This window comes from Lampris incognitus, chromosome 12 (genome assembly GCF_029633865.1).
Source record: "Lampris incognitus isolate fLamInc1 chromosome 12, fLamInc1.hap2, whole genome shotgun sequence".
In the NCBI taxonomy this organism is placed as follows: domain Eukaryota; kingdom Metazoa; phylum Chordata; class Actinopteri; order Lampriformes; family Lampridae; genus Lampris; species Lampris incognitus.
In genome coordinates this window covers 34,009,957-34,034,988 of record NC_079222.1, presented here as the reverse complement: position 1 = coordinate 34,034,988, position 25,032 = coordinate 34,009,957, and the positions used below count along the sequence as shown (strand labels likewise).

Genomic DNA, 25,032 nt, shown 5'->3' with positions numbered 1-25,032 from the left:
TTCCTGTGGAAACGAGTTATTCGACAAGAGTTCCGGCCATATGCCATTGGGTTAATCGGGTGGGATAAGGGGAAAAACTAGAAATTAAATTTTTTTTAAAAAAAATGAGAGATCCGTTCCTCAGGTGTCAGAGTTTGCTTTATATTTTATGATCCGTGATTCTATGTGATCATCTCTGGCCTTCATGGTTTTTAACTCAGCACAATCAAATGATTCTTTAACGCCCGCAATCAGCCTACAGTTTTCCTTGACTTCTTTCAATCCTGCAGTCACGCTGGAGTTGTCACCGACCATCTTTTCCAGGGCATCCGATGTGCTGTTTATCAGGAGCGAGAGAGAGGCGAGACTTGGGAGAGAACGGTAGTGGTGTCCGTGTCGTCAACTCTTTTCTGTTTAACTGCAGGAGGCTTAGACGGTGCAACGGGAAGAGGTGGAAAATCTTCCATCCCAGTTACCTTCACCGGTTTGGAATCTGGGCTGAGATAGTAGTCGTGCATGTTGTCGTTGAGGAAGTTCCTAGCTTCGGCTCGCCCATGGAGGAGAGGCGCTGTAGCAAGTCTGCATGCAGTTGTTGTCAGTTCTGGCCCGTTCTGGCCGGTGAGAATAATGATAAGTTAAAGCAAAAACAGTTGTCTACTGCCACTTTAACGTTCAGCTCTTTGTTTAGTCTTCAAAATGGATCCACCCTCTCTCCGTTAAGTCCCTCCTCCCCCACCCCGTAAAACCCGAGCCACTTGCAACTCAAACTGGGAACACAAGTCCAGGAGGAACTGCACAGGGAGGAGAGCCAATGAGATCAGGCAGACCGATAGGAGCAGAACGTGGGGAAGATTTAGTTACATTCCCGACCGGCCTACGTTTTGTAGCCAAGAACAGAGCGGGTACAGCGCAGAGCGCCCTCGTGTGGGCTGACCCGGTAGACGAGACTGATGGAAAAGGAGGAGTTGGGTTCCGCAGCCGGTTTGCTTCCCGTTTTTCGCGAGTTAGACCCCAGGCCTAAGCCCTAAGGTAAGAACAGGTACAGATTTGCAGAGTGACTTAACATCCAGCGACAAGTTTGCCCTGACGATCCATGAACTTTGATGCAACTAACTTCTTCTTTTTTTTTTTGCAACTTTTTATGAATTGCCCGGGCTGGTACACAATGCAACTTAGTTGCATGTAAACAAGGGAAAATGTGACGTAACGTTGGCCTGCGAGGCAGGGAGGGAGGGAGGGAGGGAGGGAGGGGGCGGGGCTACTGCCTGCCAGAAAATGGACAGAAATCGCTTTATGCAGCTTAACGCCGCAGTATTCAAGTAAAGGAGTGGTGAGATTGCAACAACGCTATTATTACTAGCTATTAGAACTATTACTATTATTATCATCACCGACAAAAAATTTGCTATTTGTTTAAACATGTAGGCTTATGTTTTATTGAACTTTTTTTCTATCTGTCCGAAAGCTCTATTTGAGGGAGTAAAAGCCCCTGTTCCCAAGGTTTTACTCTTCATCACAAAGTAATCCAAAAGAGAGGCGAAACGTCTTCAGGGATATATATATATACCAAGTCCAGTTGCACTTGATTCAACTCCTTTGGATAACCATGACCCGGATGAATGAGGACATTCACAGACATCACAAAGTAATGTCCTCACAAGTTTGTTTGTTTGTTTTTTTCCAAAAGCCAGCTGACTCAAAACACAAGTCTGCCTATAGGCTCCAGTATCCCCGCGACCCTGAGCAGGATAAGCGGTTGGGATAATGGATGGACGGATATCCAAGTAACGGTCAGTCCGGTAAATATAAATGCAATACCAAATAGCGCCACAGGGTGGCTCCTTTTTTTTTTTAGTTGTGACGCACTAGAAGCAGAGTGCTGCTTCGACCGTCGTCCGCAACAGCGAACCCTCACTGTGACAAGTTGGTGCAGGTTATATTTTTCGTTTTACTGTTCATGTATGATCGGTTAACATAGTGACCCGGTCGATGTATGTACCAGAGAGTAAAGTAGCAGTGTGGAAATCCCCAGCTCGTTGTCCGTCGACTCTCTGAGCTAATCAGCTATCCCGGAGCTCTCGCTAACTAGCCACATGCTGCTAGCTAGCGCTCTCCACCTACACCAGCCAAGTGGTACACAATGCAGGTCTCTGTCGATATAACTCTGCTGACGTCGTTGCACGTTTATATTTTTATAGAGCTGACACATCTTTATGTCTTTATTTGAGATGACCTCCACATCTTAAGATACGTAATGAGGAAAAAAAATGGCGGCCTGTCCGTTGTGTCTCCCCGTCTGCCGCCCAATGGCTGCTGGGATAGGCTGCAGCATCCCCGCGAGGCCGCGACCCTGAGTACGATAATGGATGGATGGATGGATGGATGGATGGATGGATGGATGGATGGATGGATGGATGGATGGATGAATGGATAACTAAAACATTTATGTTAGTTTCCCACCCGATCAACATGTCTTTTATTGGGATATGGGTGGAGAGTATAACTACTTGGTCTTAGTCCACATAGCAAGTGCGTAAGAGTTTCACGAGATGCGGTTGAAATATTAATCAGCCCTTACGAGACACACTGTCAATGAGTCCTCAGAATAAGGGGTTTGAGTAACTGGCATTGTGTGGCGTCACTTCTCACTGGTGTTTCACTGCAGTCACACAGTCTCAAACAAGCTCAAAGACCAATGAGCAATTTATGGTTTATCTTTAAACCCAGACCGTTTTGGTTTTACGCGGGGTAACCCTTTATCTTGATCTTTGCTATCGCTCTGCTAGGTTGCAGCTCTTCTGGGATGCAGATGGCAGCACGTTGGCCCAGTGGTTAGCACTGTTGCCTCACAGCAAGAAGTCCCTGGGTTCGAACCCCAGGCCGTCCCTGGTCCTTTCTGTGGGGAGTTTACATGTTCTCCCCGTTTCTGCGTGGGTTTCCTCTGGCTGCTCCGGTTTCCTCCCACCGTCAAAAAGACGTGCGTGTTAGGGTTAATACTTCCTGCCTGTGCCCCTGAGCAAGGCAATGGAAAGAAGAACTGGAGTTGGTCCCCGGGCACTGCAGCTGCCCACTGCTCCTCTACAATAGCATGGGTTAAATGCAGAGAACAAAAGTAAATTAAAGTTATATTATATTAAAATTAAATGGGTTAAATGCAGAGAAATTCATTATAACCCGTACAATGACAAAATAAAGTGGCTTTATTATTTTTTTCTTCTTTCAAATAGTTTCTGTTGTGCTTGTTAGGAACTCTGGCATCTGGCATCCTATAACCTGGGGAGAAAGTAAAAATGCCTCAAACATTTTTCCTGTGTTTGTGCACACTTTGATGTTGCAGGTCTCCCTCATGAGCGTAGCGATTTAATGTGATGGAGTTTCCGCTTTATGCTTCTCAGCTCTGTTTGGAGTTATGCTTTCTCTCATACTCCTGCTGTGTTGTTTTGCTGGCCAGTTGTGTTTATGTTTCTTGCCTCATATGTTTCTTGTGATTATTGCAGTGCTGTTTTGTAGGCTGCAGAAACTGCACTCTATAACCAATACATATGGGTCATTAGGACTTAAATATTGCAGGCAACAACATCAAATGTCCACAAGGTTGAGGCTCGGATTAGATTGCTCTCTTTCTAACAGGACGTGTATCTCGCTGGTCGGCTCATTTGAGGAAAATATTGTATATAGGTCAATAAAATGTATTGCGTACAAGGGTGCTTTCCTTTCACTCTGTTTGCTTTGTTGACATAACCTGGTTTGAGCAAGCTCAGCCCTTTAATCTGTCACAGATTTCCTCACCTTTATTTCATGTGCATATGGAGGGTAAAATAAAGTTAACCCCATATTGCCAATACTTCAAACTGCACAGCAGCAACAAGTACTTAGTTACTGAACCACAGATTGGGGTTTGTATTGAGTATCAGCTGGTGAACCACAACCGGCACACTGAATCCAACTCCCAGGTTGGTGTTAAGGTCAATAAGCGAAAGGCGTTCCTCATTGTGTGTGCATTTTGTGCTTTTGAGAATTTGTTTTTCTCCAGGGCATCACTGAACATAAAGGGTTGGCCTTTGACATACGAATGGATCAAGAGTAGGCTTGCACAATAGGACACATTAACTCTTCACCGGCTATTATTGCACAATATTGGAATATGTTGCACCGTGATCAGAGAGGAAGTGAGAGGGAGAGAATGGGCTTGTATCCTCATCGTTCCAATATTGGAAGTACATTGTACTTTCTCTTTACAGTGTTAAGTACCATGCACCGCTTTTTGACTTTTTTTTTTTTGCAGTAAAATAAACAGATGTAGTCGCGTATTGTTGTCAAATTAGGTTTTTTTTGTTTTTCATAATGTCTGAACTTTCAAGGGATTCAGCTAAACATGTTCATTTCATCTGAATTATTTAGTGGTAGCATATGCATTTTTAATCCACCGGTGCAAGAAGCAGATATCGTTACAGGGACTCGGTTGCTGTCGACAGACAGTCGGCGGTGTAGCCGTTGTGGACATTATCTGTTAGAAGTCAGGTCATCGTAGAACGGTGCTGAGCATATCAAGTCAAGACTATGGCCAGGATGACCATGGTGGACCAAAAGCTGCTTCAGATGCAGCTGGCAACCGTGCAAACTGTCAGAAATCTTCTAGTGGAGAGGGTGTTCATGGTAAAGTAGGGTGCTTAAATGAAGTGTTCTTTACTTTTGTCTTTTTCTTTTGTCTTTTTTTTTTGTTGTTGATGGAACTACCGCCTGCCCTCGTGACTGATCTGTTCATACTGTCTTTCTGTTTTCCTCGGGAATGCAGGGGGAAAAAAACAATGGATTCGATGTTCTCTATCACAACATGAAACATGGCCAAATCTCCTCCAAGGAACTGACAGAATTCATCAGAGAAAGGTAAGACGATGGTCTCGTGTATCGCGGAGGAAGAAGAATGCAGCCACTTCTTCCTCTGATGAATCAAAAACCATTACCCACATATCCTATAATCACCCTGCGTGTCTAGGTGTTGTCTCCTTGTGTTCTGTTTATCTGAATTTGATTTCGAGGGCGATGTTCACAATTTCCCCCAAGCTGCTCATAATGCATTATTTTAGTTGTTATACCACCCGTATGCCCAATTCTTATTTAGAAATAAAACTTGTGAAATTGTGGTAACATAGACAACATACATAACGGTGGGAGGGCATCCAGGTAGCGTAGCGGTCTATTCCGTTGCCTACCAACACGGGGATCGCTGGTTCGAATCCCTGTGTTACCTCTGGCTTGGTCGGACGTCCCTACTGACGCAATTGGCTATGTGTGCGGGTGGGAAGCCGGATGTGGGTATGTGTCCTGGTCGCTGCAACTAGCTTCTCCTCTGGTCAGTCGGTGCGCCTGTTTGGGGGGGGGGGAACTGGGGGGAATAGTGTCATCCTCCCACACGCTACGTCCCCCTGGCGAAACTCCTCACTGTCTGGTGAAAAGAATCAGCTGGCGACTCCGCATGTATCGGAGGAGGCATGTGGTAGTCTGCAGCCTTTCCCGGATCGGCAGAGGGGGTGGAGCAGCGACCGGGACAGCTTGGAAGAGTGGGGTAATTGGCCAAGTACAACTGGGGAGAAAAAGGGGGAAAAGAAAAAGAAAAAAATTAAAATTAAAATACATAACTGTGGTGCAGTGGTTAGCGCTGCCGCCTCACAGCCAGAAGGTCATGGGTTCGGACCCCGGGGTTGTCCAATTTGGGGGTCATCCCAGGTCGTCCTCTGTGTGGAGTTTGCATGTTCTCTCCGTGTCTAGGGTGGGTTTTCTCCGGATGCTCCGGTTTCCCCCACCATCAAAAAAGACATGTTAGGGTTAATACTCCTGTCTGTGCCCCTGACCGAGGCATGGCAAGATGACCTGGAGTTGGTCCCCGGGTGCTGCACGGCGGCTGCCCACTGCTCCCAGCTACACAGCTAAAATGGGTTAAATGCAGAGCATAGTTTCCCTACAGGGATTAATACAGTATCTCTAAATTAAAAAAGCAGTTAATAAATACAAAATTGTCAATAGACTTTGAAAACTTTACCTACTTTTATCCTCTCTGAAGGCGCCTGGCTCCTGGGTCTTCCCCTATAGTAAGCACTATTAAATAGCAGGTCATTGTTGCAATAAGATAATACAACCTCAGTACTATAGAAATAGTTGTTTGTCCTCGAAATATGCTTTATTGTGTGTGAAACGTGTTTTTATAGCCCTCCACCTGCTGCTGCAATTGAAAAGCAAAGACGTTTGACCGTACAATGACGATCCACAATTTTATTGTTCTGTTTTTCCCAGAATCCACAGCTAAACATTCTCAAACTATCATTAAGGATTAATAAATGACCCAGCACTAAGCTTTATACATTTATTCAGCGGAAACCAGCTTCTTGTGTTTTTATCGATTGCTGTGTTTGCTAAGGTAGGCGACAGGCATGGGCGCGAGTCCATGAATACTGGGATGGCGTCCAGCGCTTTGCCTGTGCCCCCGTCCACACTCTGTAAAAAATAACCTGCTGGTTTAACTTAAAAAAGTAAGGCCACCTATTACAAGCCCTTTTCTGAGTAATCTCAACTGAAGTGTGCAAAACTCAAATGATCAGTGATCACTTCTTCATAATACACACACACACACACACACATATCAGATTTGTCTGTCTTTATGGTGGCTCTTAGGTAGCCCCCATGTTATGGAGAAGTGACCATTGATCATTTGAGTTTTTCATACTCTAGTTGAGATTACTCAGAAAAGGGCTTGTAATTCGTTGCCTTACTTTTTAAAATTAAATCAGCAGATTATTTTTTACAGTGTATAGGGTTAGCGGTTGGCAGCATGGTGGTGCAGTGGTTAGCGCGGTCGCCTCACAGCAAGAAGGTCCTGGATTCGAACCCTGAGGTAGTCCAACCTTTGGGGTCTGGGTTTGCATGTTCTCCCCGTGTGTGGGTGGATTTCCTTCTGGTGCTCCGGTTTCCCCCCACAGTCCAAAGACATGTAGGTCAGGTGAATCAGCCATGCTAAATTGTCCCTAGGTGGCAATCTGTGTGTGTGTCGGCCCTGTGATGGCCTGGCGGCCTGTCCAGGGTGTCTCTCCACCTGCCGCCCAATGACTGCTGGGATAGGCTCCAGCATCCCCGCGACCGTGACAGCAGGATAAGCAGTTTGGATAGTGGCTGGATGGATTGGTTAGCGGTTGTGTCAGCGAAAGGCATCCAACGTAAAATTTTGCCAAATCGTTAGGCAGGTTGACAAGACCATACTGGATCGGTTGAGGCCCGGGTTGACAATGGCTGCCATTGGTGCTGTGCCCTCACATGGTACCGACGGAAACTAAACTTAGCACAAAAAGTAAGGAAATGTGTGTTTGGTAGATTATTTCTTTGTTGTAACAATGCTTCTTGGCAATAAATCTTATATCGGGCACCTTATTGTCAGCAGCTGGGGTACCAGAAGCTCAAAACAAGAGTCAATAGCAGCAGCAAAATAAGCTGTTTGGCAATGGCAGAGAAGATTTGGCAAATTTTTCATGGGCGCATCCCACATACTCAGCTCTGCTGCTCATCTCACAAATGCATGTTCCTTACAAATGTGGCGCCATTTAAAAGGGAAATAAACAGGCTTTCCAACGGTATAAGATTTGGGGCCAAGAAGCATTGTTACAACAAAGAAATCATCTACCAAGCACACATTTCCTTACTTGTTGTGCTAATCCGCTGTGGCGACCGACCCCTGAGAACCTGAGAAACATGGAACAAGCCAAAAGAAGAAGTGTTTGCTAAGACATTTAACCCTGCTAAAAGCTAATCATGCGGCGTATCCATACCCACAGCATGTTGGTTCAGCTGGGACAGGTGCCGCAGTAGATTATATGTGACCTTTACAGAAAAGAAATGCAAATTAATGTTTTATAATGGTCGGACCTGATGACCAGTGTCTTGTTTGTGAAGGTTGAGTTTAAATTCTGACCTGTTCAGAATCCTCCTTTCCTGACTGACTCATTCGTTTGTTTGCATTGTGCACATTTTATTAATTTTTAACATTCCCATGTTTATGTTTATAAATTCAAATTAATGATTACGTATACAGGGGGAATGGTAGTTTGCTCTCTGGAAAGCTTCCAAGTGGCTCTCCAGATACCTAGGTGCCTGTTTCTACCCGAGACCTGTGTTTTATTAACTGTGCTTATAAAGGTAGCGCTGTTAAACCGTGCTCACATGCAGGCGGACCCTGGCAGCCTAGATATCAGTTTATTTGGTTATGATGCCTCATGGCTTTTCCCTTTCAAACACTGCACTTTGGCGCCCTCTGATGGACGAAAGCGTTCTGTGCACTTCATGGTATGTAATCCATATTGCTTTGCCATAGCTAGGGCCCCACACTGTATTTGTACCTTTAGTTACTACACATACAGCATGGCAAAGGGGAAAAAGTTGTGTTTGTCAGCAGTGTAGAAATACTGGCATTGTATGTTTTATTAAAAAAGGCACAATTGACTGCTGACAATAATTCAAATAAGAAACACTGTACAAATAAATGTTTGCTCTGCACTAGCCCACAGATACATGGAGATATTAATGCATAATAAGCTCCCATCTCTGCTTCATGTTTGCTGGTGGTGGTGCCATTCTGCGTATCGGTGTTTCTGTGTGCATCCCTTTGTCCGTGCTATTTTAAGTTGTGTGTGTTTGTGGTTTCGCCTGACTGTGTGATTATATGCCTGTGTGAACTTGTGTATGTATGTGCTTTCCTGCCTCCCCTGGAGTGACCCGGTCATGTGACATGACTGCAGTGAGACGCTGAGTAAATGACATGTGCATAATTCAACCTTCTGCTGAAATAATGCCCAAATGTCCAACAAAGTTTTGAATCTGCAGGAACAGGAAGTGATAAAGGTAGAGGGAATAAGGAATAGGAGATTTAAAGATCAACTGCCTTCTTTTATCAGATTTAACGTGGGGTTAGCGGCACGGTGGCGCAGTGGTTAGCGCGGTCGCCTCACAGCAAAAAGGTCCTGGGTTCGAGCCCCGGGGTTGTCCAACCTCGGGGGTCGTCCCAGGTCGTCCTCTGTGTGGAGTTTACATGTTGTCTGCGTGTCTGTGTGGGTTTCCTCCGGGTGCGCCGGTTTCCTCCCACAGTCCAAATACATGTAGGTCAGGTGAATCGGCCATACGAAATTGTCCCTAGGCGTGACTGTGTCGGCCCTGTGATGGACTGGAGGCCTGTCCAGGGTGTCTCCCCGCCTGCCGCCCAATGACTTCTGGGATAGGCTCCAGCATCTCGCGACCCGAATTCGGATAATCTGCTTGGATAATGGAGTGATCACAGGTCATCTTTATTTGTCGATTTTTTGTTCTGCTCAAGGAGCACCATCGAGGAGGCCTATGCAAGGTCGATGACAAAGCTTGCCAAGTCAGCCGGCAACTTTTCTCAGCTCGGGTAAGTATAAAACTTTTATACCCTGGAAGAGGTGGACTTTGTCTCAGTGTGAAAGTCATTGTGTGTGAGTTGTTTCTGTCATCATGCTTGTTTCCCAGGACATTTGCACCAGTGTGGGATGTGTTCAAGACCTCCACTGAGAAGCTGGCCAGTTGTCACCTGGAGCTCGTGAGAAAGCTGCAGGAACTGATAAAAGAAGTGCAGAAATATGTGGACGAGCAAGCCAAGGCACACAAAAAGGTAGAGATTTGGGTTGAGGCATCCTGTAAAATTTAAAGTCACGAATCTGTTTGTGATTGCTCTTGTGTTTCTACTTGAACTGAGACGAATAGTTCACTGCTATCGTTTTGCTATGTCGGGCAGGTGTCAGAACGTTGTCCTCACCTGTGAATGTGAAGGGAACATCACAGTTATGGATTTAACACGGTTGCCCTTAATTTCTGGTGGTTTGCCAGTTAGTTTTCATACTGCAAATCCCGGTGTTCTGTTTGAAATGGACACGGTCCTGAATGCACAGGAAGCGGTCACGAAAAGGGCACAATTTCTGACAGTCGCAGATGTTGGTGTAACACCAGCAAGATAATCCAGTACTAGCATGTATATTTTAGAGCAAGAAGACTGATCAACACTATCATCCAACACGGTACTATTAGGTAACATATCGAGAAGCCTAATTCAAAATGTTGAATTATGCTGTCCTGAATTTGTACTCAACAGTATAACAGAAATGAGAATTTTGTGTTGAAAAGATGATTTTCCATTATTTCATAAAAAGTAATAAGCAAGGTTCATGATGTTTAGTGAGGACAGTTAAGACAAAAATTACTGTGCTACCACAATAACTGAAACTGCTGCATCCTCTTTATGTGTGTTTGTTGTATTCTTTATGCTGCTTTCAAAAAACTTAGATGCAACTGAATGTTTGAAAATGATCCTACTCTCAAAAAACTTCCACTGGGGTAAAATTGTATGCAGTTGGACACAGTCTTTTATGCTAACTATCCTGGACGCATGGGGTTTTAAACTCCTAAATATTTTCGCAGGATTATTTACTAGTTTCAGTTGTGCCCGTACTTGAAACTTTTTTTTTTGGACCCCCCCCCCTTTTTTTTTTCTTCCCAATTACCCCACTCTTCCGAGCCATCCTGGTTGCTGCTCCTCTCCTTCTGCCGATCCGGGGAGGGCTGCAGACTACAACGTGTCTCCCCCGATACATGTGGTGTCGCCAGCCGCTTCTTTTCACCTGACCGTGAGGAGTTTCGCCAGGGGGGACGTAGCACGTGGGCAGATCATGCTATTCCCCCCAGTTCCCCCTCCTCGACAGGCACCACCAACCAGAGGAGGTGCTAGTGCAGCTCCCAGGCCACATACCCACATCCGGCTTCCCACCCGCAGACACAGCCAATGTGTCTGTAGGGATGCCCGACCAAGCCGGAGGTAACACAGGGATTTGAACCGCCGGTCCTCATGTTGGTAGGCAATGGGATAGACTACTACGCTACCCAGATGCCCTTTCTCCCCAATTGTATCCGGCCAATTACCCCACTCTTCCGAGCCATCCCGGTCGCTGCTCCACCCCCCCATCCCGCCGATCTGGGGAGGGCTGCAGACTACCACATGTCTCCTCCGACACATGTGGAGCCACCAGCCGCTTCTTTTCACCTGACAGTGAGGAGTTTCACCAGGGGGACATAGCACGTGGGAGGATCACACTACCCCCCCCCCCCCCCCCCCGAACAGGCGCCCCAGCCGGCCAGAGGAGGCGCTAGTGCAGCGACCAGGACACATACCCACATCTGGCTTCCCACTTGCAGACACGGCCAATTGCGTCTGTAGGGACGCCCGACCAAGCCGGAGGTAACACAGGGATTCGAACCTACGATCCCCGTGTTGGTAACCAACATAATAGACTGCCACGCCACCAAGACACCCACAAAGAAACTATTTTAGTTTTAACGGAGACATAATTGGAAAACACTTGTGATTCAATCTGTTGAGCTTTTACCTTGAATTCCTTGAATGTTTGTTACAAGACGAAGGAGGAGGTGGCGTCCACTCTGGAGGCAGTCCAGAACATTCAGACCATCTCGCAGGCGCTGCAGAAGTCCAAGGAAAACTACAACGCCAAAACCGTGGAGCAGGAGCGGCTCCGCAAGGAGGGGGCCACCCAGAGAGACGTGGACAAGGTGGGAGGTCACGTACACATGGGCGCACACGCAGTCACCATACAAACATGATTAAGTTTCACAACACAACTGGCAAGAGCAAAATTATAAACCAGTTCACAGTGAGCGAGTCTTGGTTTCTTGCCCCTGCCACCTCATCCAAAAGGGCAAATGGCCATGTTTGCGATGTGCAGAACAAAGGTTGCAAATGCCTGTCTCTGTTTTTGCTTTACAGGCTGGAGTGAAGGCCAAAAAAGCCACAGAGACCTACAAGTCCTATGTTGAGAAATATGCCACGGCCAAATCTGAGTTTGAACAGAAAATGGCAGAAACTGCACAGGTATGGGTGTATTTGACTTATCTCGTCCTGTGTATGCGTCTCGATGACATCAAACCTGTGTGTTCACATACTCTACACTCAATTGCTGTGCGATATGCAACACTGTTGTTGTGTAACCTGTTAGTCTGTTTTGTTTGTGTCTTCTGTTACACGGTTTAGTGTCTGAATGTTCAGGTTCGTGTGTGTGTGTGTGTGTGTGTACACACGAGTGTTAGTTCCGCATTTCGTTCCACAACATCTCTAGATTGTGTTTTTTTTCTTTTTCTTTTTTTTTCTTCTTTGTAATGGAATCATTGTGGAAAGCCCCAATTGGCTCCATCTTAGGACCTGATTAGATAAACTCCAAATTAAAATCAGAATTTTGACTCCATTTCCTCTTGGACTCCATATCCTCTTGTACCGCAGCGGCCCTGCCACCAGAAATGGTTCCAGTTAGCCAACCCTGTTTTTTTTTTATTTTCCCCCAGAGAAAGCAGCTATGCTTCCCAGGGTGGTTGTGTACAGCCCATCTCAAACGCAACACATGTGGACATGTGTTATAAACACCACACACATGTTCTCTCTGACATCACTGAGCATCCTGCATGTGTGTGCTCTTTGTCCGTGTGTGCGTCGGTGGGTCGTTGCATGGGTCGTGCGTTCAAGTGCATGTTAGGTATTATCTTTACAAACGAAAAAAGTGCGAGTCTGTGAGTGTGTGCGTTTCGTTCGAAGGAATGTGTATGTATCTGTCTTGTGTGTGTGTTGTGGCTGGAAAGTCTCATCCTCCTTCTATCCGCACTGTGATTTTCCATTTTATGATTATTTATAGTCATTCTCCTCGGTTTACTCCCAAACCCATAGCCAGACGGAGATGGGAGGAAACGCTAGTATTTAGGTTGATGGATGATACCCCCCTTCATGTGTGTCATTGAGCGCATGCTCCCAATACCTGCCCACTTTGTGCTAAGAATCTGCATCCTCGCGAGTACCTTCATTTACCGAACACCCAAACAGACAGGAAGTGGCAGAGACGGAATGAGGAAGTCCCATTTCCCTCTTGTGTCCTTAACCAGTTTTTAATCTCAAACCTATTAAACCCAAAATGACAACACGATGCAGATGTTTGGTGGCGGCGAGCCACTTTTATTCCAAATGATTGAACGATTTGTTCCCAAAGGCGCGCCATAACAACCTTCCCCGTGTGTGTCTCAGAAATTTCAGGACATTGAAGAAAGCCACATTCTTCACATGAAGGAGATCATACAGTCGTTTTCGCGGTCTGTTGATGAGACACACATTCAGATAGGAGAGGTGAGTACACACACACACACACACACACACACACACACACACACACACACACACACACACACACACACACACACACACACACACACACACACACACACATTCCTGTGGGTTGGGAGGGTGTCTTGCTGACCTGACGCTGTGCTCATTGGGTTCGCTGCATGTCATATCAATTAGTGTAGTCTTTGATCTCTCTAATCATTTAACTGAGAACCAGGAAATGTTCCATTCAGCCTTTTATGCTGAGCAATTAAAAACTGATCAAAACTCCCTCTCGGCCTATCTGAAACACCTTCCGCGTGCAAACTAAAGGTATATCCGAGAGCTTTGAAATATCCTACGAGTCTCTTCTGTATCTAGGTGCACATTTAGATAACAGAACCAAAAGTTATGAAGTTCAGTTGAGTGCACTTAGTACACTTCTAATTAGATTTGTACAAAAAACACATGCTATCACTGTTAAATTAATCTATTCTTTAGTTGAAGAAATATGTTTTTATTTATACATTCCAATATTACTCGTGCCACTTGGATTACCTGGGTCCTGCTGCCGTTTGCACTAATGCTGTTGTGTTGCCGATGTTGTCCATAGAGGGAGACACAGCCCCACTTTCAGTGTATCAATCCCAGCCACAGCTCAGGCAGAAATACAAAAAGACAAGGGTGTGGAGAGATGGTAGGCAGGTTACTCAGTCACAGAGTTCCTGTGAAGGACAGACAGTACTGCTGCCCGTTACCGAGCCTGGGCGGTGATGATTATGTGATGAATACCATCCCATCCCTCAGAAGAGGTAGACGCCGCTTCCGTGTGAAGGAGATATAAGGATGAGAGAAAAAGAGCAAAGTCAGTATCGATATTACAGAGATATCACATATCATATCTCATCGTGTGTTCCTCATAATTCTTGGTTTCCGGGAGAACAGTGGGTCTGTTTGCTGCAGAAGGGAAATTTACAATTCTTGAATTCAAGCAAACATACAATCCACAATTTTCTGTGGATGAACAAGCATACCTGTGCTATTGAGAGAGTGCAGGACTGTTGAATTGAAAAGGGAGAGCTGTACACTTCGTTTTATTTTGTGAAGAAACTCATACCAGAGATAAACTCACTCGTGGTTAATTTTCAAATATGACTCATCAAACTTTAGTGTAGTTTTGCTTACCAAATTGTTTGAATCGCTTGTAAGATTAGATCGTCTTCTATAATTTTCATAAGTTGTGCTTTTCTGTTCCCAGAAAAGGAGAACAATAGTGTCAGTTTACATTTTCAGATTATGACTTGGACATTATCTACCAATTCAGCGCTTCCTTAGAACCTTTTTTTTTTTTTTTTTGCTGGAATGGTGGGATTTCCACAGAAAAAGTTTCAAGATTGAAGCTCACAACTTATCCTGTAATGAGAGACGTGGACTCGAGTCACGTGACACGTGACTTGGACTCAAGACACGTGACTTGGACTCGAGTAACGTGATTTGGATTCGAGGCACGTGACTTCGACTTGAGTCATGTGACTTCGACTTGAGTCACGTGACTTGGACTCTGAGCACGCGACTTGGACTCGGGTCACAGGATTTGAACTCGGGTCATATGACTTGGACTCGAGTCAGACTCAAGTCACAAATTCGATGACTTTAGACCTGACTTAACGAAGATGGAAAAGACTTGCAGCTGGACTTTGACTATACCAGTGAGTCATGACTTCACTTGGACTTGAACCTTTTGACTTGAAAGACTTGATACTTTCTGCAAGCCCAAAGATAAAATGCTTTTAAAAAGCAGTAGATGCTGGTTAAAGTTTTACGTAAAATAGTTTTTTTTTTGTCTTTACCTATCCTGAGTCATTTTTAAATTCTCTGTGGATCCTAGCGGAGGAATCTCTTACATTTCAAATTAAGGTCCTGTTTTCGTTGTCTTTATGCCACCATGCTGACGTGTAAGTTAAAGTGTATTTCTTTGCTGTGTCCGTTATGTATTACTATAGGTGCCTGTTATTGTAGTGCTCTACTAGCATTGATACTTTAGAAGTGTCAGTCGCAAGTATCACTTAAAAGTAAGACGCCTCAAGTTGTTCTTCAGCTTAATGGTGTCAAGACTGGAGTTGTTAAATTTTAGCTTAAAACGCAACTTTGACAATTGACAAGATTAGCAGTTTTAACAGACATGCAGGATGTGGCAGTGGTGTGGTTCCCATCCTGTGTCAGCCGTCATCAGACTCACGAGTACCAGTACACGGATGAGAAAGAAAAGTGATTACCAAAACGAAGGAAACACACTATAAAGAAAGGTCAAAACTAAGGCAAAGGCATCCGGCCTGGTCGGGCGTCCCTACAGACACAATTGGCCGTGTCTGCGAGTGGGAAGCCGGATGTGGGTATGTGTCCTTCTCGCTGCACTAGTGCCTCCTCTGGTCGGTCGGGGCGCCTCTTCGGGAGGGAGGGGGAACTGGGGGGGGGAATAGTGTGATCCTCCTGGTGAAATTCCTCGCTGTCAGGTGAAAGGAAGCGGCTGGCGACTCCACATGTATCAGAGGAGGCATGTGGTAGTCTGCAGCCCTCCCCGGAGCAGCGACCGGGGCGGCTCGGAAGAGTGGGGAAATTGGCCAAGTACAATTGGGGAAAAATGGGGGGAGGGACTAAGATTAAAAAAAAATGTGCCTGATAGTCACAGTACTTAATTATCCTACTAGGATACTGATAAAATTGCTGTTATCTGATTTTGAAACCTGGATGGATGGATGGACGGACGGCTGGACAGAGAGATGGATGAAGGGATGTTATCTGATTTTGAACGTGGATGGATGGATACATTAGTTCACAGACTAACCTACAACTTGTGTGTTTCCCTTTACATAAGTCACTAATGAGCTGCACTGTTAAGTAACATCAGTGCAGGTGTGTTTGTCAGTGTGTGTGGGTTTTGCGTTGTTCTTTATAAGTGAGCTCGTGTCGGTGAGGTGTTTTTGCGGGCGGATGTTTTGTGCATGTGTAAGAAAAGATTCCTGGATGTGGAGAGTTGTGTATATTTGTGCATGTGGCGCATGAGAGAGAGAGAGTCGAGCGTGGCACGCAGGTGATGACATCAGCGTCCTCCCTCATGGCAGCACCACCTGACAGATTGCGTGTGCTGCAGTGAGCATTCTGCTCCACCGAGGCGACCCCCCCCCCCATCACCCTCCCCCCAGTCTCTCCTTCCAGGGCACAGAAGGCTAATGCACTCCACCTCGCCACGGGGGCCCGAGGGGAGGCACATATGTGTGTGTATGCGTGTATTTGGGGAAGATAGCGGGGCCATTCTGTGCTTAACAGTATCACGCACAACTAAATGGTTCGGTGAGACGGCACAAAGTCAGTTCCTGTTCCTCATGCCGTGCCCATACATCCCTTTCACTTCCGCCTCAGCAGGCACAAAGCCCGACATGCACGTCCAAAACAAACAAGCAAACAAACACTATGCCGCTTCCTTTGATACCACCCAGAGGGCGGGAGGTACTGCCAGCTCAGACCGACTTACTGGAACGGTATCAACATTTGTCTTTACTGACCAAATATGGCGGGGGGGAAAAACAGCTGAGGGCAGAACAAACGTTGCCAGAGACGCAACAATACCGTAGTGCATTCGCCACGTCTCCTGTGTTGTACGACGTGGACTGGCGTTAACGCCTCAGACTGTCTCCCTGTATCTGGTCTGTGTCTGGGTTGTCACACCGCCTCCCCTATTCTCTATTCATAGGGTTTTCTTTTTCAAACACACTGCCACAGGGGTGCGCAATAACATATTTGGAGCCATGAAACATTTATTTCAGGGGCATCCATTCCATTGCCTACCAACATGGGGGTTGCCGGTTCGAATCCCCCGTGTTACCTCCGGCTCGGTCGGGCGTCCGAGCAGACAAAATCGGTCGTGTCTGCGGACGGGAAGCCAGTTGTGGGTACGTGTCCTGGTCGGTCGGGGCGCCTGTACTGGGGCGAGGGGGGAACTGGGGGGGAATAGCGTGATCCTCCCACGCACCACATCCCCCTGGCGAAACTCCTCACTGTCGGGTGAAAAGAAGTGGCTGGCGACCACATGTATCGGAGGAGGCACGTGGTAGTTTGCTGCCCTCCCCAGATCGGCAGGGGGTGGAGCAGCGACCGGGACGGCTCGGGAAGAGCGGGACTCGCCGCTTATCGCGACATAAGGGCGACAGGTGAATTAGAGCGATGTGCCCTTTTCATTTCTAGTCGGGATTCAGCGTAGCCTCTTTTTTTTCCTCTTCTCCTTCTTCTTCTGAATCCGCTCTCTCCCTGGGTTTGTGCATATGAAAATGACAACTGAATGTGCTTCGTTTGTTTTGAATTGTGTTTCCAGGTCCACGGTGAGTTTGTGCGGAATATGGACAACACGTCGGTGGAGGGCTTGATACAGAAACTGGCCGAGAGCAAAGGAACGGGGAAAGACAGACCAGGTAAGCCGCCGCGGACTCGTACAATATAAATATGTGAGTACAATAACAGCACAGACACCTCTGCGTCCGTTATCTGCCGAACCCTTGGAAGTACGCGAGTGGGTCGGTGGTAAGGGCCCCGCTGCATGTTCCTTCCTGGTGGGGAGGGGGTGTATGGAGACAGGTAATTAGAAGTGGGAGGGCGCCATCAGAGTCAATCACGGTAATCTGCTGTAAAGGTAGGCAGGCTTGGCATTCCAGTAAGCATGTGACACCAGGGGGGCTTTGCTTGGCCTGTGGACTAAGCAGGCAGAACCGCCCTTCTCAGGAGGTCAGGGCTCAACAATGACTCTTGTGTAAACTTTGCCATGCCACAGTAATCAAGGGAACACTTCTGACTGCTTCAGTATCCCATATCACACATATACACACATATTTAACTCACACACACACATGCTTGCATGCACACACACGCGCATGCAAGCATGCATGCACACACGTGCACATTGCACACACACACAGATTAATCTCAGCTTTATTAGTAACTCCTGTAGGACTTTTTACAGTTCCCCCTCTTAGCAATGTGAATTTCACACGATTGCAGATTTGAATCGGTAAAGCTCCGCCATAAGTGTCACGGCACATGCCGGTATTGCCAGTATTTGTACTCATTACCTCAAGCGATGGACAGCGAGGCTTCACCTGTGCCGTGTTTTGGCGAATACAAGGCGGTGACTGACCCCCGTGTCCAGACGCTACGTCCGCCGAGTGGTGGCCCTCATTTGTTTGGACAGCAGAATTAATTGAGGCTAAAAAACGGTTAGGAAATTCCTCCTCTATCAAGCTGTTCATTAGGGATCGCACAGCAGCCTCGGCCCTGTCAGAAAAATAACCCGTCCGTCCCCTGATTAAATGGCCGCAACGGATGGCCGGTCCAGTGCCTTTAGAGAGAGAGAGGTTGAATAAACTTTCTATTGCGGAAACAATCCCGAAGTGACACGCTGCAAGGCAGGGGGGTTCGGAGTGTTCACCGATATCCAGCTGAGCTGTCAACTGGCGGCGGGCCAGACACGCAAGCCCCCCCTCCCCCTCCCCTCTCCCACTCCCGGTGCCATGTGAAGCATATGCAATCTAAAAAAAAAAAAAAACCACTCGCCGCTCATGCGTGACTGCATGCTTTTCCTCGCCAAGCAGGGAGGAAGAGGAAGAGAAACATCTTCGCCCGTATAAACAAGCCGGATTGTCTGTTTACGAGACGTTTAAACAGTTCCTAAATCCCCCCCCCCCCGCCCAGGCTGGGGTAAGAACGGGGTGTCTGGTGCTGGGGGCCGCTCTGCAGTCGGTGTGGGTAAATATTGTCAGATATAATAGTGGGGTGTTGGTCGCGGGGGGGGTTTCTGCTCCGTCTGGGCTTCACAATCGGCCCACGGCAGCTTTTGTTGGATGTCTCAAAGCCCCGTGAATGTAACTGTTGCCCCCCCCCCCCCACCACCACCACACGTTACGCTAGCTGCTTCCTCTCCGGATCTTCCTTTTTTTTTTCCAATTGCTTTAGTTTGGCAATAGCAGCGGATTAAATTAATGAAAGATCAAGTCTAAATTGGGATGAAATAAGGATAATGAGGTTTTTCCTCGTTATTGTAAATATTCATTTAATCTCCCTTTTTTTTTCTCTCGTCATTGCGGTTAATAAAATGGACGGCCTGAATTTCTGTCCCCCACCCCGAGACAGACTTCTTGAATGGCCGTGTCATTTTTTTTGTTGGTTCGGTTGGGATGTGACGTGCACAGTGTTAATGCCATTGTGCGTTTGCTGGCAGTGAAGAGGCCTGGTATTGCACAGTAGAGTAGATTGGTCATCGGTGTACTTCATCCACTTCGCTTGGCGTGATGCGTGCCTCTCGTGACTCGCCGCTTCCCTGCACTTCACCCAGCGTTGCACACGCCAGACAATGCATCAGTTCTGCTCGCGACCGGCGCTCTCCGGGGAGAGACTGTCGGGCCGCAGCTCCTGTGTACGTGTCCAGTAAATATCATTAGCTTTGTTTTCTTTTCAGGTCAGGGCACGTTAGTGCCTTAAAATACTGCCAGCGGCTCCTATTCCCTCTGTATAGATTACTCTTATCTCTGTTCTCTCTCTCTCTCTCTCTCTCTCTCTGTCGCTGTCTCTCTCTCAACATGCACACACACACACACACACACGGTCTTGCTCACTCTGTCGCTCTCTCTCTCTCGCACACAGTGTCTCACTCTCACTCTCTCGCTATCACTCTCTCTCACACAAACACACACTGTCTCTCTCTCTCTCTCTCTCTCTCTCTCTCTCTGTCGCTGTCTCTCTCTCACCACGCACACGCACACACACACACACACAGACACACACACACACAGTCTCACTCTCACTCTATCACTCTCTCTCACACAAACACACACTGTCTCTCTCGCTCTCTCCCTCATACACACATGCACACACTTCCTGTGTCGCCACCCCCCCCACACACACACACAGTGTCTCTCTGTCCTCTCTCTTACACCCTCCGTCTCTCTCCCTCTTGCTCACCCCCCCCCCACACACACACACACCTCTACCTACCTATAGATATCCTGACTTTATATTTGAATATAATCAGTCTTTTTTACCACTGGTCTGATAGGAAGGGCAGCTTGCATGTTCGTTTAAGGAAGATGGGAACTATTACCCCAGTTAAGTTGCAGTAGTAATATAACATGTAAAATAACTTAGCTGTTGGCTGTATTGACTCTGCTTGGCATCACTCGCTGCAGACCCTTACACATGTACAGCTATAACCCGTATGCAGATGAAATGATTCTCTTTTCCTCCTTTAGCTCAGTACCGATTCTTTCTAACGGACAATAATTAGGGAAATAAGAGCAACTGTGTATAAGTAATGAACACTGTGAACTTTGGGGGGGGGGTTGTTTATTTTTGTTACTTCTTATTTAACAGTATTTGTTCATATGAATCATGCACAACCCAGATCCACGTTTTGTGTTCAGACTAAACAACCGGTGTGTTGCACATGACGACACCGGCAATGGCCTGAGTAACTGGAACCATTTGTTAGTGTGGATTTCAGTTTCTGTTCATGAAATCATGGTTTCTCATCATGATTCAAGCAGGTTTAACATGGCACTTGTTCAACGTTATGATGTCTGTCGTGGCAGAAGAGTGTCATAAATGTCCCAAGTTTGAGTGTCCGTGTCTGCCTTTGGTTTCTCTCTGGCTGCTCTGGGTTCAAAATGAAGTGCGACTTTTGCGAGTGAGAGCAATTTAAAAACCCGAAAGCTAAAACCCACCACTAAATGTAATGTTGGACGTGTTTAACTTATGGTGAAGAGTTTATGTTGGCTGAGCATGTCCGTCATGGGTCCAGTTTCAGCTCCGTAGACCCGACGCTTGTTGTGAGTAGCACGGCTGCACGGCTTTGATTTTGAATTGTTCTCGGGTCGAGTTTGTCTCGTCCCGTGCCCCAGGCGGGGTTCTGTATGCGTGTCAGAAAGAAAGAAGAAAAAAAACGGTCTTGTAGTATATATTTTTTTTTATGTCCCGAGGAGGGAGAGTCTCATCTTGGTGATGGCCACCAGACACTCAGTTGACTCCGCTATTGACCCCGTCTGCCCTGTGGGACCGGCCGAGAGCCCTGTTTGTATACGCTGCTGCCCGTGTAGCACGCCTGACTGCACGCTGCATGTTCGCCGAAGTGTGTTTGCGTGTGTGCCTGTGCCTGTGTTTGCGTGTTTATGTATATGTTTGTGATCGTTGCGTGATGTGCCTTCACAGGGTTCCCAGCAGTAGGTCATTGACCCTTTCCATGTCAAATTAACCTATTTTTTTTTTGTCTCATTAGGACCAATTGAGTTTGAGGAGTGCAATGCAGCAATCGCTACTGAAGGTAAGAAAATTCCACTGGGGGGGAAAAAAAAAAAAACTCAACTCGCACAATCGCGGAATCAATTTTAAAAGCGTAACGGACGTGAAAATGTGTCGTTTTAAATAAGCAAAGTTTAAACCGTGCACAGCAAGTTTGTTCGCAAAATCCTTGTACTGTACTGAGTTTCGCTTCGTTGTTGATTACTTTGACGCTGGGTTTTTATTTGTGATTAAAACGTGGTTAACGTGCTTTTTTTCCTGCCTACCGTTAAAATACTTTTATTTTTGTTGCAAGGTGCCAAACCCAGGAAGAGGAAAACCTTTGCTATCCCCGGCCGCAGGAAAGACAAAGACTCTGACTCAATGTAAGTGAAGACATTCATGTATACGATCAGAAACATCACTGAACCAACCTCCTTTCAGTATTTTTCGCAGACGTTCTTGTTAAGGAATTTTTCATCGTTTTGTGACCTTCTTGACTTTTTCCAGGGAATCAGCTGAAGTTGAAGCTGCTGTGAGTATATATTTATTTATTTTTTCTTTACTTATCATTTTAATTAAGGCTGTCATGATGTCAGATTTTCACTACACGATTATCGCGGCCAAAAATAATTCACAATACCAATATTATTGCGATATTTATAGAAAATTTGAAAGAAAAAAAATTAATGCTATCTGTCAAATTCATCTTTAACTTTGTTTATTGTGCGTCTTGTCTCTTTTTTGACAAATGAATTATACTCAAAATACGAGTGTAGGGAAGTGGAGAGAGAGTCTGTACCCATAACTGTACAAAAAGCGTACAAAAAGAACAATTACACTTAAGGATATTGAAAAGGCAACCAGATGAAGTGAGAAACAAAACAACCACAAGGCCTAACAACTGCCATCGACACAATGTCACCTGAAACTAAACCACTGTCGGGGAGCAGGATGGAGAGTTTGTGTGTGAGACCGCCGGCTGACAATTAACCACTCTGATATACTGTCATTTAATGTCCACTGACCACATCCTTACATACTTTATTGCTCTTTCCATTTTTCATGACATTTTGCACGGCAGTAGTAACCACACACAGTAACTGGCTAGCTAGCCAGTGACTAGCTAGCTAGCCAGTTACTGCGTCATGGCGTCACATCAGGTGTGTGGGTGTGGGGCAGCACAGCGAGAACAGGAAGAAACGGAAACGATTTAACGATTTGAGAGGCGCTGGATTATTTTCACGATATTATCATGTGTATTAGTAACATGATATTGATATTTATTTTGTTAACGATCACAGTTTCCGTCAATACCGGTATATCATGACACTGCTAATCAATATTCTCAGAGCCGGCCCAAGGCATAAGCGAACAAAGCAGTCGCTTAGGGACCCCGCACCAGCAGGGGGCCCCCAGAGCGCTTGAAATGTCAAACCCGACAGGTGGATAAATATATATGTTTTTGTGTGTGTGATATATCATATCAGTAGTAATCACCAAAAACTAAATATTTTGAAATCATGTTAACAGGCTGACAAATTAATGCTACTGGTTTAATCATTTCTGCTGCCTATGTCAGAGCTAGGGTCAGGTTCGTGTGCATTATTGTTATATTGTTAGATGTTAGAAGTTCCTCTGTTCGTTGTATGTCATTATTTAAGTTTCCGTTTAATTTATTTAATACTGTCTGTTTTTGCATTTGCATTTGATGCAAGAAAATCATTTATTTCTTTGTTACTGTTCTGCACTTTTGCACAGTTCAGAAGCAATTAAAATAGTTAACTTGTTCAGTAAATGCATTGTCTGCCGCTTTATTTTAAGACTTTCCAGCACAGTAGTAACTCCCGACAATGGTATGGTAATGATCAAGTATGGACATAATATTGTCAGTGGTGGGAGGTGGGTTTAGCAGGGGGGGGGGGCAAATCAAATTCTGCTTAGGGCCCCATAAAGCCTTGGGCCGGCTGTGAATATTCTATCAATTTAAAGTATGTTAGGTTTGTCGTCTGTTGTTTGTGATCAGCAGGGGATGGTAATGTTCATCACTCACTTATTTATATGGCTCTCGACTGATTCGTGATTATGTGACAGGAAAATACTTAGTGGTTCATCGTTCTATATTTCCTCCTGTTTGTGAATCGATTTGTTAATTCATTCATTCATTGATCCATTCATGCGCCGGGTATGGGGACTGCAGAACACTGCCAACGGTGCTCCCCCTGGATACTATGGGGCCATAGATTTCCAGAATGCTGTAAGTGAACCCACACTGCACACACACACACACACACGAGCACATGCACACTAGAGATGGTAGTGACCTTCTTTCACATACAGTTATCATGAATTTGCATTTTTGCATTATTTTGCATTATTTAAGTGCTTTTGTTATGAAAAAAAAATCCAACCAAACAATCCTGAAGACTACGTCTGAGTAACATGTAAAGTGAGATATCATAAGTGTTTTTTTTCTTCCTTAAGCTACTTAATAATCAGTCGTAAGGATGTTTACACATTTTTTTGGGGGGGGGGGATTATTTGTGTTTTATAATTTAACATTCGTACAGTTTCCTTTGCAATCCAATAGTGTATATATGAAATAAATACAGGGCTTAAAGCATTACCGTGGATGAATTTTGAAACGGATAAATAAATATAGCACAACCAGAATTTCTAGAGGGAAAATGTCCATCGTAGATAAATATTTTGGTAGCGTTGGCTTCTCTCTCAATCAGGTGTTTCTGTTCTGTTTTTCTTTTTGTTTTGTTTTTTTTTTTCCAGAACGTTCCCCGAGTGGATGAAGAGGGATTCTGTATTCGACCGGAGGCCAACGAAAACGATATCCTCTTCATGTGGAATACTCAGCTCTGTAGAAGCTTGTAAAACCGTAGCAGGGCTGTGTATCAGCTTCTGTTTTAACTGTGAGATCGGAGATTTAAGAGATGGTGGTGTTTCTGTTAACGCTCCTTTGCACGCCCCCTTGATACCCCGCGGTTATGAAACGCTGACCACGTTGTAGATGATCATCGAGAGTTTTCCCCTGTTTCTTTAACTCCCATGTGCACATGCCAAAGAGAATTCCTTCTATTCGTCGAGTGACTCCGAGGATGAAGACGAGCCCAGGAAGTTTCACGTGGAGATCAAACCGGTCCAGCCCAACAACGGCACGCATCAGAACCGAGCCACCATCGATGAGCTCAAGGCCTCTATCGGAAACATCATCTTGTCGCCCTCCACCTCGGTAGGGTGACACGACACACTCATAACTAACAAAAAGACGGCCAGAGTTTGGATACAAACTTGGTGGTCTTGAGTTCTGCAAGAAAGAGAGCACTCCAGCATTTGTCCATTCATTAGTAACACTAGGGGGCAACAGCAGAACATCTTACCACCCTTCAGGCCTGTGGAAAGGCCATTTAGCAGAGCTATCTGTTGTAAAAACATAGTCACGCTTACTTTAGGCTTTACTTTATGTACACTGGACAAGTTTTTGTGCCATGTGTAACATTTGTCAAGCCAAACTTTTTTATTAA

The 25,032-nt window shown here is 45.7% G+C and overlaps 1 protein-coding gene across 1 annotated transcript in view; it reads left to right on the top strand.

The window, feature by feature from the left end:
• fcho2 (FCH and mu domain containing endocytic adaptor 2) overlaps window positions 1–25,032 on the top strand; it is a 64,136-nt gene that overhangs the window by 18,350 nt on the left and 20,754 nt on the right. Inside the window, exons 2-14 of the mRNA XM_056290274.1 lie at window positions 4,775–4,866; window positions 9,332–9,406; window positions 9,505–9,646; window positions 11,440–11,592; window positions 11,807–11,911; window positions 13,106–13,204; window positions 17,550–17,646; window positions 21,495–21,539; window positions 21,813–21,882; window positions 22,007–22,031; window positions 23,697–23,753; window positions 24,281–24,338; window positions 24,565–24,740. Of these exons, the coding sequence (XP_056146249.1) occupies window positions 4,775–4,866; window positions 9,332–9,406; window positions 9,505–9,646; window positions 11,440–11,592; window positions 11,807–11,911; window positions 13,106–13,204; window positions 17,550–17,646; window positions 21,495–21,539; window positions 21,813–21,882; window positions 22,007–22,031; window positions 23,697–23,753; window positions 24,281–24,338; window positions 24,565–24,740 (1,194 nt within the window). The remainder of the gene's footprint in view (window positions 1–4,774; window positions 4,867–9,331; window positions 9,407–9,504; window positions 9,647–11,439; window positions 11,593–11,806; window positions 11,912–13,105; window positions 13,205–17,549; window positions 17,647–21,494; window positions 21,540–21,812; window positions 21,883–22,006; window positions 22,032–23,696; window positions 23,754–24,280; window positions 24,339–24,564; window positions 24,741–25,032) is intronic.